Source organism: Scatophagus argus, chromosome 21 (assembly GCF_020382885.2).
Source record: "Scatophagus argus isolate fScaArg1 chromosome 21, fScaArg1.pri, whole genome shotgun sequence".
Classification (NCBI taxonomy): Eukaryota; Metazoa; Chordata; class Actinopteri; family Scatophagidae; genus Scatophagus; species Scatophagus argus.
The window spans coordinates 9,128,366-9,144,319 of NC_058513.1; the positions used below are offsets into that span (position 1 = coordinate 9,128,366).

A 15,954-nucleotide genomic window follows, 5' to 3' on the forward strand; every position below is an offset into this window, starting at 1 on the left:
ATTAGAAACAGACATGGCCTATTTGTCCTCTGAGAGCCTGTGCTGCCCCCAGCCCTCCCCACTCCAGTCTCGCCTTTAGAAAACACCTGTATTTTATTGGTGTAACTCCATTTCAGACGTGACATTCACCCCCCTCGCCCGGTTCAGCCATACACCACATGACCTCTGTCTCGACCCCGGCATATGGAGATAAAACATGCATGAGAGTAACAATCCAGACTGAAAAATACAATCATAGATGTCATGGTAAAAGGAAGAGAGAAAGACAAAAGGTTAGATAGTCAGGGAGATAGAAATCAGAAGCGGGAGGAGAAGAAGAGATAGTGGCTATAAATAATCATGGAGGAGATGGAGGCGAAAAAAGTGAGAAAAGGCTGAGGCAAAGGAAAATGACGGCTCCTTGAAAGCTGTGGAATTGCTCTGATCAATCATGGAGCCAGGTGCTCAGCGGCGTTTTCAGACGTTAACTTTCATTTCCGTTAGGTCTGGGGCCTTTGTGAGGCAGGGATACAAACTGTTTACCACCTGATCATAAGGCTTTGATAAGGACAAATTGCAGTGTCAGGGCACTGAAGTGTGTGTGTTTGCGTATGTGTGTGTCTGTGTATGTGAGCATCACACTTCCAGGTATTGCAGGAAATGGAGGATGAGGGAACAATTTGCACATAGGGAACACACGTCTCAGGGCTGATTTCCTGTAAGGATCGAGACACATCTCTTTCTGTCAATGTTTTGGTGCAGTAGCAGGTCAAATGACTTAAGTTTTAAGGTATGCGATCATGTCACTGGAGTTTTTGCCATTATATGATGAATGGCTCGACATCTCAGCGCAACTAATATCATGCCATTTCTAACCTCCTGGCATTAAGTTACAGCTTGGGTCGGCTGCAGAGGGAAAACTGAGCGGAAGCCAGTGGGTGATTCTTGCCATGAAATTTCAACCAAAGGATCTTCATGACTATGAACCCTGGCAGCTGCCATCAGTGCTGTTTTTAATTGTTATGGAAGTGATTCTTTACCTTCATCAGGATCAACACAATCAAAAACACTCCCTCTCCACTGCTGATTTGCATATTTTTTCTCCCGAGCAACAAGTACAGAAAACTGGTGTTGATTTTGCATTGAGTCCAACAAGAGGAGGGAAATGCGTCCAGCATAATATCAGGCTGAAAAATATTCACTGCAAATGTGAAATAATAAAGGGGTAAAATACATGTTTCCATGAGAAATGCCTTGGTCAAGTGATAATATTATGTGGTGTGTGGTATTGGGGAAAAATTTGGTGGGACGGCCAGAAAAGCTTTGGGCATAGTTTCAATTTGTTTCTCTCTCTCGTATGGTATGGCAAGTCAGACGTGCTGATATATTTTAGTGATAGTTGCCACGACCGTGCATGTTTCCAATCATAACATGTTACTCCTTTTAAAACTTTTCAGAAATGACATGATTGCACAAATATTATTAGGATTAGAACATCTCAATCAGCTTTTGTTTGAACATTTTGTAAACATTTACCACAGCATATTGCCAAATGAGCTTTAAGTAGTAACATTTTATATAAATACAAATTCATTTTGCTACTCTATTACTGATTGATATGGCACAAAACTGATCCTCCTTCATGAAAGTTTTCACATTACATGTTGTAAACATGTGCGGTTAGTAATTCTTTCCCAGAAAAAAAACTTGTGTTTTAAGTTTCTGACAGCAGAAGTAGAACTGGGATTTCAGTGCTGTACAAGGAGTGATCACCCATCGTATATGAAGACAAAGACAAATCACCTGGAGAACAGAGTTGCTGCTTGATTGCCAAGTACAGTGGAGAACACAGCACAGCAACTAGCACTTACAGTCTAGAATCAAATATCACTTTGACAAACAACTATTACAAACAAACAAACTCACAACACCGAGTCACGCACGCAGCAGGGGAATCTTACCTTTGCAAGCTCGTCTGTGAGTGATCGGCCTGGCCATGTCTCTGTAAAAGCCTTCCTTGCAGTAATGGCAGTGGCGGCCTGCAGTGTTGTGGCGGCAGTTCATGCAGACGCCTCCGCTCTTCCTCCCAGACAGCTTATACAACTCCATGTTGAAGCGACAGCGACGGGCGTGGAGGTTGCAGTTACATGCTGCAGACAGAAGGAGGGAATGTTAACTTTGCCAGTTTTGTGATTGCAACGGAAAACGTGAGTAGGATAAACATCCTCACGGTATTTTACCCTGCAGAGTCTAAACGTGAATTGAGAGTGCATTGCAGTTAAGCATATATCGTGCATATCACAAGAGAACTGGGGGAGATTTTCCAGTAAGGCAGTAATGAATTTATAATCTGCACTGCGGCTGTGTGCTTGGCTGCTGTTCCAGAGCTCATCAATCAAAAGTGATATTTGCAGAGCTCATTTTCTCGATTTCATAATTAATGAATTCAGCTTTTCTCAGCCCATTAGTTATTAATCACTGGAAAGAGAGACATTAAATTCATGAATCACTGATGAGTGAAGACTCCTAAGATCTATTAAAAGGGAGACCAATTCGGATAAAGGAATGGGCTCGAGCTCGCTGTCTTCTAAATGAGGCGAGCCACAATATATGGGACATGTGAAGTGAGGACATATCTCTTCACAGACTCTCCCAGTTCCACTTGAAATCCAGCTGATTCCTTCATGTCTCTCTCCATTGATTCCTCTATATCAGACCACACTCTGCAGCTCTGACATTATTCACGCACTCTAACTCTCTGCATGTGGGGTTTGCATTTGAGAAGCCTAATGAGAAACCTGCCCTTCTTGTTTGTCTAACAGAGTTTGATTCAGACCCTCTGCTGGTTAAATCAGAGTCAGACCTGGGACCTGAAGACTTGGCCATGGCTTCAAAGACCATTTCTGCAGAGCGCAACTCCAGTTCAAAGTCACCCACAGATAAATTAGAAAGAGGTAAACAATGGCAGAGCTGTTTGACCAGAAACATCAACAGTTATGGCAAAGCAGGATTATTAGGGGATCACATCAGACTGTGATATTAATTAACTTTAATCTGGTGTTTGAGAAAAATACACTAACAATGGATGTTTGGAATAGCATAAGACACAACAATAAGGAATAAGTAAACAGACTGGCTGAGGGACGGGGAGGGTTTTATGTTTGTGCCTGTAGCTTTGTGTACAATAGAGCGACTCCTGAGTAGGCAGTTACAGAACTTTCCAAAAGGGATAGTCCAACATGCACACCCACTTCATGCTGTGATTGGCCAGTTGGGCAGAGGTGAGAAAGGAGATGGGATTCGAGCTTCTCTCTCTCTCCCTCTCTAGTTCTCATTTCTCATTCTTGACATTGGCGTTTCTTTGGGAAGACATGTTCTAAGAAACCAGTCTTAAACACCATGGCCCATACAGGGCTCAAATTTATGGTGGTGATAAACAACTTAAAGGCATTATTTTGTATTTTGCTGCACACCTTTATTGAAAGAATAGTTTAAAATTTGGGGAAATGTGCTTTTTCTTGCCTAGAGTTAGATGTTTGATACCTTTAATGCCAGTGTGTTAATTACAAAGCTGCAGCCAAGGTCAGTTCTGCAGTTACATTGAGCTCAATGATCTGTGCAGTGTTGGATGTGCTCCTTTAAGTCGATGAAAAATGACTCTTAATGACACTGATGGCTCTTTCACGAGAGGATAATCACTTGAATACACGAGTGAAGCAATATGTGAGCAGTGAATAATATGAATCTCCATCCACACTGAGAGGGTTGCCTGGCACAAGGCTGGAAAAGAGGCCCAGTTGTAGAGCCTGGAAAAAAACAGGGGGAGCACATTCCCAGACTGTTTCCCAATTCCATCTGGTTATTATGTGGCCCAATTTGTATGGAATTCTGTAGTTAATGAAATACTGTTTCATGTATGGATTCATATTGAGGCAGCACTGTACTGTTTGTATAGAGATACTGCTGCGTCTTTTGCTGTGCTCTCATGAGTCGGTAAGCCCAAGATGAAGGCTGACCTTTGACCCTGTAGGATTGTCCACAGGAGTATTGTGCAAAGTTGAGATGGCATGACAATGTCGGACTGAGCAAGATCAAAGTATGTTTAGTGACATAGTTTGATCTGGAAAATGCACCAAACCGGGACCTATCAACGCTGTGATTGGTTCTGTCACTGTGTGCATGTGTTTGTGTTGCTGCCCCAGTATCCAATGTGTGTACACAGCAAACAGCCTTCTTCTGAGGGGAATGTGACAAAAAATACAGTAACTCCAGTGAACGGCTGGAGCTGCTGGGAGGGTGGGGGCGTGCGAGGTGGGGAACCATGATTATGATCAAGCGTCTCAAACACACACACAGCTGTGAGCACTTGTGTCCATTAACACCTTGTAGCAGAACATGAAAGCGATGGGTCACATTTTCTCCGTAGCTGAGGTACCGAGGTATGGTGTCTTCTCGATTTACTGCTGTGCAACAAGATCGCCCAACAAAGTCCGAAATCAAAGAGGATATGTTCAAGTGTGGAAAATGTAGAGAAAGATCTAGAATTTAACTTTTAAATGATTTTGCATGTGTAGCAGTGACAGCTGGGAGTGGCTTTTTTTGTGACAGACAGTGAGAGGATTAGTGCCTGTCAGAAATAAGAGTTTAGTATCTAAAAAAGAAAAGTGTGAATGTAAATATGATCTGAGCTTAGTGAGAAAATAAGTAAACCAAAAACACTTATGGCCTGAAGTAGTGTTTGTATGTGTGTGTGTGTATGTTTTCTATATACATGCTGTGTGCAAGTTCAGCACAGAGCTGCAGCTGCCCAAAGATCGTGGAATGTTTATGAGTTTGTTTTGAAGTGCTTGTGCACACATACACATACATGCTGACACCCTCCAACCAAAACCTGCCACCCCCAACAACCACAGCACTCCCATCACCCAAATTAGGCTCAGCGGGGATAACTGAACACTGTTGAAGGCCATTTTTCAATTCATTAACACATCAAAGGCTCACTAGTGAACTTGCAAAAAACATTCACTAATTCTTATCTGTTGGAGGGGGGAAAAAAAAACAAAGATTTAGGCACAGAGAGGAATTCTGTGGGTGGTGGAAAGTGGGCAAAGACATGGCTATACTCCAGTCAATGTATCTCCTTCATGGGTCAGTGTCCCAATTCAAAGATGTGTAGATCTGGGTCCTCATGTTGTCGTGGAAATTGAACAACAAACATAAGCTGCAGGCTTGGCAAAAAGAGGGATGCTGAGACAAAAATAAAGGAGGGCATGGAGGAGGAGGAGCAAGAAACCTCGAGGAAAATAGAGAAAAGTTGCACTATTCTTAATGAATAGTGCCAAATGCAAATTTTGGTGGGTAGAGTGAATGTCTTTTTTTTTTTTTAATCTGGTGTTTCCTCCATTCAGTTTGCACACATCTCACTTTGTGATCTCAGGGGTGCTTACTTATGTAAGTACAGGGATAAAATGGGGATATTTCAAATAAGGTCGATTAACAGAACAACACCTCGCTGTTGTATTCCAGCTTTCAAAGCAGGTGCCTCAACAAGTAAATGTGCTCTGAACAAGCTCACAGACCGGTCTGTCAAGAGTGCTATGACAAATTGGCCCGTAAAGACTGTGCTCAACAAATAAAATGCAAGCGTGTTTGTGGAGTGCACCACTTCGCTGTTCTCCTCCATATGTCAGGGATAAATCCACCCTCATTTTTCCTTCAGCTCCACCAAAGCCAAACCGGTAAGCACAGCCAATTGATTTTGGATGCCTGTACAAAACCCAAATCCCATGGCTAAAATTGGTCCTTGAAAATTGGAGGGCTGCTCTTCCACCACTACCCGCCGCCACCCCCCACCCCTCCCCCCGGCCCAGGCCACGATCCAGACCTGCTGCAGCCCCCCTTGGGTGCCCTCCCCCCTGGCCAAACAGGCCCTGCTATATGGGCTCCTGCCATCATGTGTGTGCGCGCACCAGTGTGTATGGAGTGTGTCTGTGTGTTTGGGCTGAGTTCCGCCTGGCTGCTCCAGCCACCTGCTCAGGGCACCAGGGGTAACACCCGGTTAATTAGCTCCTCATTAGAGCCAAGGCAGTGTACTGCATGGACAAACACACACATACGTGCACACACGCACACACAAACACACACGTATGCACCCCCACACACCAGAGATATCACATCAAGTAGTAGTTACCACACCGAAAATGACAAGGATCAGGTAACAAAAGATACAAGAAAAGTGAGACATGTAAACACTGCTGGGTCTCTAGACCCTAATGAACTGTGGACAACAAGCTGAGACAAAGATTTAAGAACTCCAAGCTGAGGACTAACAGGAAACTACAACTCCTGCAGCCCCGCAGTGTGCACTGAATGGGCCATGTTATGAAGGAGCTTCTAGCTCTCTGTAACAAAGCCACTTTAGCTCCACGTGCTCTTTCCCTCTCTTCCACACAGATATATCTTTCACTTCCAGGTTTGACACCAGGTCTCAGCTCTACTTTGCCTACGCCAGTTTCTGCGGTTAGCCTCATGCCGTGGACTTAAGAGCCAGCTCTTGGGAGCCCTTTTGAACTAAGAGTCCCCTTAATTCTTCTCCCGCCCCTCCCCAAAGCCTCCTTCTCTCTCTCTCTCTCTCCTCTTACTTTCATCAGATCTCAAATGCACTCACTGCTTTCTTCGTCCTCTTGCCGCTTGTCTCCTTTCTCAACTCTTTCTCTTGTCCATCCTTTCCTCCATCCCTTCTTTCTCTCTGGATGGCATCAGGCAGGGAAAGATTTTAACGAGATTAGGCTGGAGGGTTGCCAGGTTGAGAGGGGGAGCTGGTGTCAGTGGAGAGTTGAGTCCTTAGCTCTGTTCCCTCTCTCTGGTCCACTTCACCTCCCCACATCTAAACATTGTTATCTCTGTCCTGCCTTTGCCTTCATTTTGTCTGTCTCAGTCATTCTTTTCCACAGGCAATATCCTGCAATCCTGATCACTGGCAGGAGCAGATGACTGTTGTGCAATGAAATTATCATGCTGAATCAGTAAAAAAAAAATAACAAAAGAGCAAAAATTAGATTTATTTTGCCATGATTCTTGACACACACAACCATGAGGTCCACTCTGGGGGATGCATGTTATGCCTGGGCTGGTTTAGAAATAGAAGGAACAGATGGGACCCACTGTGTAAATTCACCACTGTGACCAGACATGACAGTAGAGAGATCGGGTTGTAGTGCAGGTTTATATGCAAATACACAGAAAGCAAAAGAATCCTGCCTTGACGATTGGTGACCCAGAATTGAGCAGTAAAATCAGAGGTCAAACGCTAAACTGTGGAGGAGAATATTAAGATGGAGATGTCCAAACAACCTTTTAAAATCCACTTCCACCTCCATAAAGTCGTTTTTTGCTGTTTGCACTTAGATTTATTTAAATCCTTACTTTCACTTTCAAGGGAATTTGTCCAGTTGAATGGTTTAATGAGTATGAAAATGCTGTCAATTCGATTCATATGCTTTGGCCTTCACAGTTATCAGATCCATCACCACCGTCATCAATACACCAGATGAGGGAACATCCTTTAAAGATTACTGTTCATCCCTTTAATAGAGTTAAACTTGGAGAGACTTGGAGAATCCGGATGCTGTTCTGGCTTTATGTTTTAAAAAAGTTTAAAAAAGTCAAAACTGATGCAATGAAAGACAAGCTCTCAATTTTAGTCACAGAGATTAATTCAAGATGATCCTGACGACATTACCAAGGTCTTTCTTTTGCTATTCTGAGCCACACACATACAACACAACTGTTTTCACAGGCTGTGCAGTGCTTTTCTTGACAAGTTAAACTGCTGTTCATCTGTGAAAACTAGTAGACTTCCCTTTTAATTTGTCACACATCTGTAGATGTGTTAAAGACAAACTTATATACAGGCTAACCAGAACAAATCTTGCATACTCTGCAAGTAAGATGATTTTTGTATCTCTAATCTCACTAATAGCTGAGCCTTTTACTGATTTGAGGCTGTAAGGGTGATGTTAAACCTGTGCAGTGAAAAGCTTTGTTGGTGAACCACAACAGAGCTGGTCCACATATAACAAAAGGGGTGTAGAACTTGTTTACAGGACTCACACAAAACCAGTTTATTCACATAGAGTATCAGGCAGCATCCATTTTGTATTATAAATGTCATTTCATACACTGTGGCAGAGCCTGATTAGTTTGGACAGCTTGCGTCAGCCATAGTCAGGCAAAACCATAGATAATGGGTGCCTAGAGATTGTCGTGCACTCTTTGTTAACAAACAGACATATTTTCTCTTAACAGCCTCTGAATCTCGCTTCCACCAGCAACACCGGCTGGCAGCCAAAAACCACATATTTTCCCGGGCAATAGAGCAAAGACGCCTGCAATAGCATTAAAAGAGGCAAACTGTTATCAAAACACAAAGAATTCAATGAGAGAGGAAAAATGTCTGACGGCAAAAAATATAATAAATATATATGAAATAATAAAAGAAAAAGTAGCAGGCAGGAAAACAGCCAGGAACATAGCTAATCTTGGACAAGAGTCAGTTACACGAGGATAGAGAGGAAGAGAGCGCCGGCGGTGACGGGCACCTCAGGAGGTGATTGCTACCATCTGTGGGGGAGAGTTGATGGGGGCCTGGGAGAGCAGGGTGGGCACACTGCAGCTCCACCAGTTTGCTTTGGCACAGGGATGAAACGTAACATCACACTACTAGGTTACATGTGGCTCTCACACATGCACAAATGCAAGGAGATGCATATGCACAAACACACACTTGGCCTCAGGCGGACGCAGAGCATTTCCTAAGGAGCCAGTGTTTTAACCCAGCTGACATGAGCACTGTTATTGGACACTTTTCTGTCCTTAATATTTGTTTCACCATCCCCTGCTTGCCAGAGAGAATCTTTATGGGTGGCTTCATACAACGAGAAAAAGCATCAATCCTTTGTGGGTTGGCCGAGGACCAAAACTGCAATACTGACAGAGGGAATAAAAGCAAAGCTACAGTACAAACGAATCAAACTGACCAAACTCGGTTGTTTTGGCCAGGTTAAGGAAGTTACTCTAAGTTCATGCCCTTAAAACGCACATACATACACACACACACACAGAAAACAAAACTCACACTGCATGTTTCTCGCTGTGCCGTAGCCCCTGCGTCTCACGCTAACCACCCCAGAGGCATCATTTCATAGGGCTGTTGATTTTAGAACAACATTCCTTGACTGTGTAATTATTTGAAAGCACAGGAGGTTTCTTTTTCAAAATCACTTTCTTCAGCAACCGCCCCCCTCAACACACACACACACACACACAGACATATACACACAAACATGTCCTGCTCATTTGTGTGTCGCGCTGTAAGTAATTGAAGTGTCGGTTCCCTGTTAGCCTCCAGCAACAGGCGGCAGAGGTGGGAGGGGTGGGAGTTTCTTTAAGTCATTTAGCGAAAGTACGAACATGGCACATACATGCAGTAATATCGTGGCAGCTCTGGCTTTTTCATCCATACCCGTCTATATTAGGCACCTCACTCAGCTTCATATCATGTTGCCCTCAATTTCAGCTGTAGGCTGCTGTGTGCTGCAAAACTGGATTCTTAGGGTTTAATGTGCAAATTAAAAGCAATCTAGTGAGGTTAACTTTGTTCTGCCCAAGACCAAACAACATTGTTTTGCAAGAACAAAAAAGCACACAAATCCTGCTCTTCTCCATGCTAAGACTGAGAAAGTATAAAACGTGGCATTGTTCATGTTATCCAAATCATGCAAACTCTCAAACCGTGCCATGGTTTCATGAATGTCTTTCTTTCATGTGTTTGAGAATGAGGTCATTTCTCAATCACCAGGCCTAAAAAGTGTCTTGATAAATATGTGCTACGACTGGAACATGGGCCTGACCTCTGCTTGCCCTTGCTAGAAGATGTTGAGGGGGAAAATGGTGTGAAAGGATGGAGGCCTATTTTGAAATTCTAATCAGCATCAAATAACCATCTGCCCTTTGTCGGGAAGAGAAACGAAGAGAGAAGTAAATTTGTGCTTCTGTGGTCTTCAGACTTTCCACAGCTCTGCACAGATCTGAGGACTTATTCTGAGCCCCGTTCCTGGCTGGCCTCTTCCTTACACACACACACACACACACACACACACGCACGCACACACACGCACCTCTACTCACAGTGCTTTTCCCTAAGAAACCCATCTGTCAAATTCCTTCTAATTCCAGCTAATAGTTTCCAAAAAACAGAGACTGAGCCCACCAAAAACCACAAACCCTCACAAAAAGTTTGAGTGGGCTTGTGACAAGGCTTGCAACTTCAATATCTGTCTGTTCTGCTTCTCCTTTTCCGCTGTAAGATTTGAATTTAAAAGCGACCGCTCATTTATTAGTGTGGCAGACATGATCTAATAACATTTATTATGTAACAGCTAATAACTTTTTTAGAGGTAAGGACTAATTTGCGGGAATTTCCTTAAGGTGGTGACATGGACTGATGTTTAATGAGAGTCTACAATGAATACTTAATTGGTTGATTGGTTTAATTTCCTATGAAATCCCTTTTTTTGAGAAAAAACAAAAAAACAGAATACCATATCAGTCACTGGACTCAATACATCAAAATTTACTATTAAAATATTCAACACCACACCCAAAAACTCAGCAGCACCGCAGCAGAGCAGGAACACCCAGCTCTGCTACCGACCACAGCTCACCTGCATTTCTGGCAAATCAGCCCAAATAGCAATTACAACAGCCTTCACATGACCTCAGTATTTCATTCTATGAATGCATGCTAGTGTGCCTGGTGCAATACGGGGAAACAGACCTGGCTTGGCTGGTCCATTAGGGATGGATGGTGTCTGGCTCTGTGCTCGTTGCGTCCCAGAGCAGTACTCTGGACTTCCTGCAGGGCTGAGTCCAAATGAGGAAAAGCAACGACTGGAGAATAGAACAGATTGGTGCTGTAGCCAAACAGGCCAAGATGGCTGCATACAGGGCCAAACGCAAAGTTCCTACACCACTATAAATTATCATCTACCCAGGATGTCACACTGTCGTTGACTCCACAAGAGGCCTCTTCATCTTATACAGTGACTTTGGCAGACTATTATGGCATGATACACCATCTCACATTTTTAAGTCAACATAAAGTATTAACATTACAGCATCGACCATGCCAGCAGAAAAGCGAGTGCTCCATCACAACCAGTAACCAAATAGCTTTTATCCATCTGTTTCCTCATTCTGTCTCAAACTCCAGGGCAGATAAATCACAACTTTTTCCATCATGTCTCCCTCAATACAAACAGACACACTCCTTTACAAGTCTGCCCTCTCTGACTACTAGAGCAGGGATTTGTAAACCAATGTCTTGAGGCAGGATTCATAGTGAGGAAGGCGGCAGATGGGTGTGTGTGTGTGTGTGCATGGCTTGTGTCTGGAGACAGTATGTTAGCTTGCCAAGACCTCAGACGAAAATCTTACTACGGTGTGTGTCAGACATTTAGTAAGACAAGTGAACAATCAAACCAGTCTGTTGGAGACAATGTTCTTGTTATGTAGGGTAAAGATTTGAGTCAAGACTGTTGATAGTGAGAGCAAAATTTTCCAAATCATCCTAACACTAAAGAAGTGAAATCGGCTTTCAGGCACATCATTTCTCAGAGTCTGACAGACTCAGAGGTGGGGTGGGAAACAGCTATTGATTCAGCTCTACATCTGCCCACACTGAATTCCTCATTACCCACAAACCATCTCCCCATCAACTTAACCTTGTCACCACCTCACAAAGGATCATGACCTCAGCCCGTCCCCCTCAGACCCTACCTCCAATACAAACACCCACAGGGCCTCATGAAGGCTCTGGTGACACCTAAGGGACTCCTTGGCTCTGTAACTTGCCACTCTTACGCATTTGCCCAGTCTAAATACTTACACCTTATTGCCACAGTGGTGTGCCTCAGGGCTCACACTGCAGTCTGCTGCCATTTGAGCACCGTGTCAGAAAGAAAAGAAGGAGTAGAAATCAACAAGGAGCAGGGGCATTCTAAGAATGGGCTTAAATATACTTGGGAGGGGCTCTCTTGCTACTCTGAGAATATTTTGGACCCATTTCTACCAGAATACATTTTAAAGAGCCTTTTGGAACATGAAATTGGGGACATCTGGGACTGACATATTAGCTTGCCCATATGTGTTGATCAGGTATAGCGTGCAACTTAAAATAGGCACTAACTATTCTGTATCAGCACTGGGATTAAGACATCAGAGTTGGCCACTGAAGCCAGGCTGGTTAGTCCAAAAATTGTGAATAGAAGTGACATATCAATTCCACTGAGATGAGATCTGTGGGAAGTGGACATAACATTTCGGAAACAGCAACGGGACATTGGAAAAAGGGAGTGTGCAAATCTGTGAGCAAGAACACACTGAGGGATTTACAGGATATTGTTGCAGAGGGGGCTAGGTGTATATGAATGAGAGTGTGTGCCTGTATCTGTGAGATGAGTAAGTGACAGTGTCAAGGACAGATGAGAAGCCAAAGTAAGGTGGTGTTGGCATGGAAGGTTTCAAAGTACAGAGTGACGGTAGGCTGGATTTGTTGGCTGGTGTAGCGCTAAAATGGCCTTGGTCCTCTGGCTCTGTCATTCTCTGTCCCCTTTAAAGAGAGCTGGCGCTGTTCAATGCTAAATATGTTCTCAGGCCAGCTCACTGGGCATTTAAACATGTTAGAAAAATATACACTGTTTTTCAGTGTTCTGCTCCTGTTATTTTCTCTCTCTCTCTTTCTCTGGCTGTAATTTTATTTCATTATGGGGAAAGGTTAAAATGGGGACAGTGGTTTCTAATATGGCTTTATTTTCTTACACTCGCAAATTTTTGTGACAAGCAAAATTGAACTGAATTACGTTCCACCTATGTCTATTTATACTAACGCAGAAACGCTGCAAAAATTGCCACAAGAAACATCTACATATAAGAGAGCAAATTCCTGCTAAAAACACACAGCCAACAGGCCACGTGTCTAAAACGTTTGTACAGCCGTCAAATTGATATATGCGTTTTATATCACATCAAAAACCTGTTATCGTATAAAAGCCTAATCCAATATGAGTATAATCCATTTAAGTTAACAAAAATTGCCACAGAAAATGATATAATTTTACTTGGCAAGATTTCAGGCTTTCTGGATGACTTTTACAGAGAATGTCTTGAGGTAAAAGCAAACACTGCCAAAGAACATTCTTGGATGACTTAGCTGTAGCAGTGTGCCAGTGACTCGAGCTGTTGTCATCCACTGTTTAGACTTGCTTGTGAAAAAGAGTATTTTCACAGACAAGTCCAAAAAACATGACTTTGTTGAAATTAGGCCTGTTTCCGTGTAGAAAAACGGTAAATAGAGGGGGCCTGATGGGAAATGCAAGGGGAAAGGATGGGCTTGTGTTTTGAGAGACGTTGGCAAAGCTGCAAGCTCAACCACTATGTGCTACCAGAACTCCTCACCTGTATAAACACAAATACATCCGCTACGTTCGGAAAGCGTTCTTAATTGCCCCTGTGACAGTCAAAGACAGGTCATCATAGTTAAATCTTTCCATTTTTCCCTCCTCACTCTCTTTCCCTGTGTGTATGTGTAGAAATTCAATTAGTTGACCTGATTTTTCATTGCTGTCCTCATATCCTGAAAATGGGTGGTGAAAAGGTCATCCAACAAAAAAATTGACGAGATGGATTTTCAAATATTTCCTAAGTTGTGTACACATCCTTGAACTAAGAATGGGATATGGGATGCCTTATTGATTCAGGAAAGGGAAAGGGACAGAGCAATGAAAAGAGCTGAAGAAGAACCAACATAACACATAAAGTTATAGAGCCACTATGTTAGATCTCCTTTCAGAAAGCCAGCTGTGCTAAACTCTCAGAAATGGTCTGTATTGTTTCCAGGCAAAGAGAAATAGACGGTTTATTCCACAGCAGACAAACTGAAACATAATAAAAGCACATAATGAGGGACAGCTAGAGGGAAAGACTTACGCAGACACTCATTGGCCTCACGGGCATTGGCCCTCTGCCATGGCCGGTCATAGTGAAAGGGCTTGCAGCGGTCACATTCAGGACCCTCTGTGTTGTGCTTGCAGTCACAGACCAGTTTGCCTTCCTTGTCTTTCAGACAGCGTGAGCCGTGTCCGTTGCATTTACACCTCCCGCCCACCTGGAAGTCTCCCACTGCATAGAAATAAGTTGGCAGTGTTGATGTCACTGCCGTGGGGTCATCGTCTCTCCCGCCGCTGTTGCCTCCAGCCCCCATTGCAAGCTCCCGGGGCAGCTGAGGTCGGCTAAAGACCACACGAATATCAGTGACAGTCACCCAGTCCTGAAGGACCGGACTGTTGTCAAAGTCTTTGGCAGAGGGTCGTCCATCCAGAGTGCTGAATGCGATGAGCCCCCCAGAAAGCGGGTAGAGGTCAGTGTGGCCATCTGTGCATAGAGCCTCCTGTTCATTCTGCTTGGTAATGGTTGCTTTGTTGGGCCGATTGTACATACGGCGGCACTGTGAGGAGTAGAACTGGTAGGGCATCCAGGTCTTGCCATAGTCCATGCTCTTGTATATGGCCAGGGACTCAGGTCGTGGTGAACAGAACTGCAGGCTGACATAGGTGATCTCAAATTTTTTACCTAGCGAAAGGGTTAGAGTTACATTGTGTGGTGAGGTGTTCAGATTCTCTGACTGCCAGCAGGTGAGGTTGTGGGCTGAGTTGAGGTCAGTGAGGTAGGAAGCAGGGTGGGCACGGCGAGGGTCAGCTGCATCACAGATTTGGCATGTGCGCACAGAAGGCCGATCGTCACCTCGCTCCACCACACTACAGGATCGGGACGGAGGCCGGCCACAGACACTGGACACCATCACCTCCTTACCAAAGGCAGCGTTGATGAACTCGGGGATACAGCGGCGGGCTGCACCTGTGTCGTCATAGCAAGGGTCCAGAGGGGTCTGCTGTCCCGCAAAGGGATTGGTGGCACTGTGGGTGGAGGCTGAGCATGCCAAGAGGCACAGGCCCAGCAGGCACCTCCAGGGTTCCCTCATCCTGCTCAGAGGGCCTGTGTGTGAATGCGTGTCTGTGCTGGATGAGTGTTTGTGTGTGTAAACTACAGTCTGTGCATGTAAATGTGAATGTATATGTGTGGCTGTGTGGACGTGTCTGTGCGTGTGACTTTGCCCTATGTGTGTATAACTGTGAGTCGATGGAAGGAGATTGTCTGAGCTCAATGACCCGTCACTTCAGGCTGACCAGAGCCCTTCCTGTAAGAGAAAGAAACAAACAGAAAGGTCAGTGCCATAGACATATTTTTACCATAATAGGATATGAACTACAAAGAGATGCTGATCAAATTCTACTGTATACAAAACAAGTTTGTGCATCTTCAAAACTAAATTATATTTGGTCTTGTAAAGGAAACTAAATTGGATATTTTGTAGTGTGCAATTAAAAGTAAATGTTTTCACTGACTAAAGCCTGTCAAAGAATTAGACAGTTAGACAGGGGTGGGGGCAAGAGAGAGGATGTGACCATTTAAAGAGAGACATTAGTGACTGCAAGTGGCTGCAAGCTGAATTTCAATGCTGGCCTCTCATTCAGTGATTCCATTCAAGTCAAAACTGGCCAAGCCTTCTGGTCATGCTTGAGCAGCATGGCAGAAGTTACCCTATAATCCCTGGTGATGCTGCAGAGCAGTGGACCGCGTGTGACCCTGGTCAAAACCTGCTTTAAGAGTGTGTCCTAAGAAAAGGAAACCATTTCATATCTACTCAAGGACATTTTGAGCTCTTACTAATTTTTGCGGGAATCGGACAGGAAATCAACCGTTGCACCACTATTGTTACGCAGTGCTGATCCAGGAGAAGGTGACATTATGTTCATTCACTGAACCAGAAAATTCACCAAAAGTGATAGCTATTTGAAG

At 44.0% G+C, this 15,954-nt stretch overlaps 1 protein-coding gene across 3 annotated transcripts in view; it reads right to left on the bottom strand.

The window, feature by feature from the left end:
* ntn2 (netrin 2) overlaps positions 1-15,954 on the bottom strand; it is a 43,226-nt gene that overhangs the window by 14,747 nt on the left and 12,525 nt on the right. For all 3 annotated transcript variants that reach the window (XM_046377326.1, XM_046377325.1, XM_046377327.1), the window contains 2 exons: positions 14,026-15,292; positions 1,941-2,129 (listed from right to left, as the gene is read on the bottom strand). In XM_046377326.1, the coding sequence (XP_046233282.1) occupies positions 1,941-2,129; positions 14,026-15,076 (1,240 nt within the window). In that variant the 5' untranslated portion in view covers positions 15,077-15,292. The remainder of the gene's footprint in view (positions 1-1,940; positions 2,130-14,025; positions 15,293-15,954) is intronic.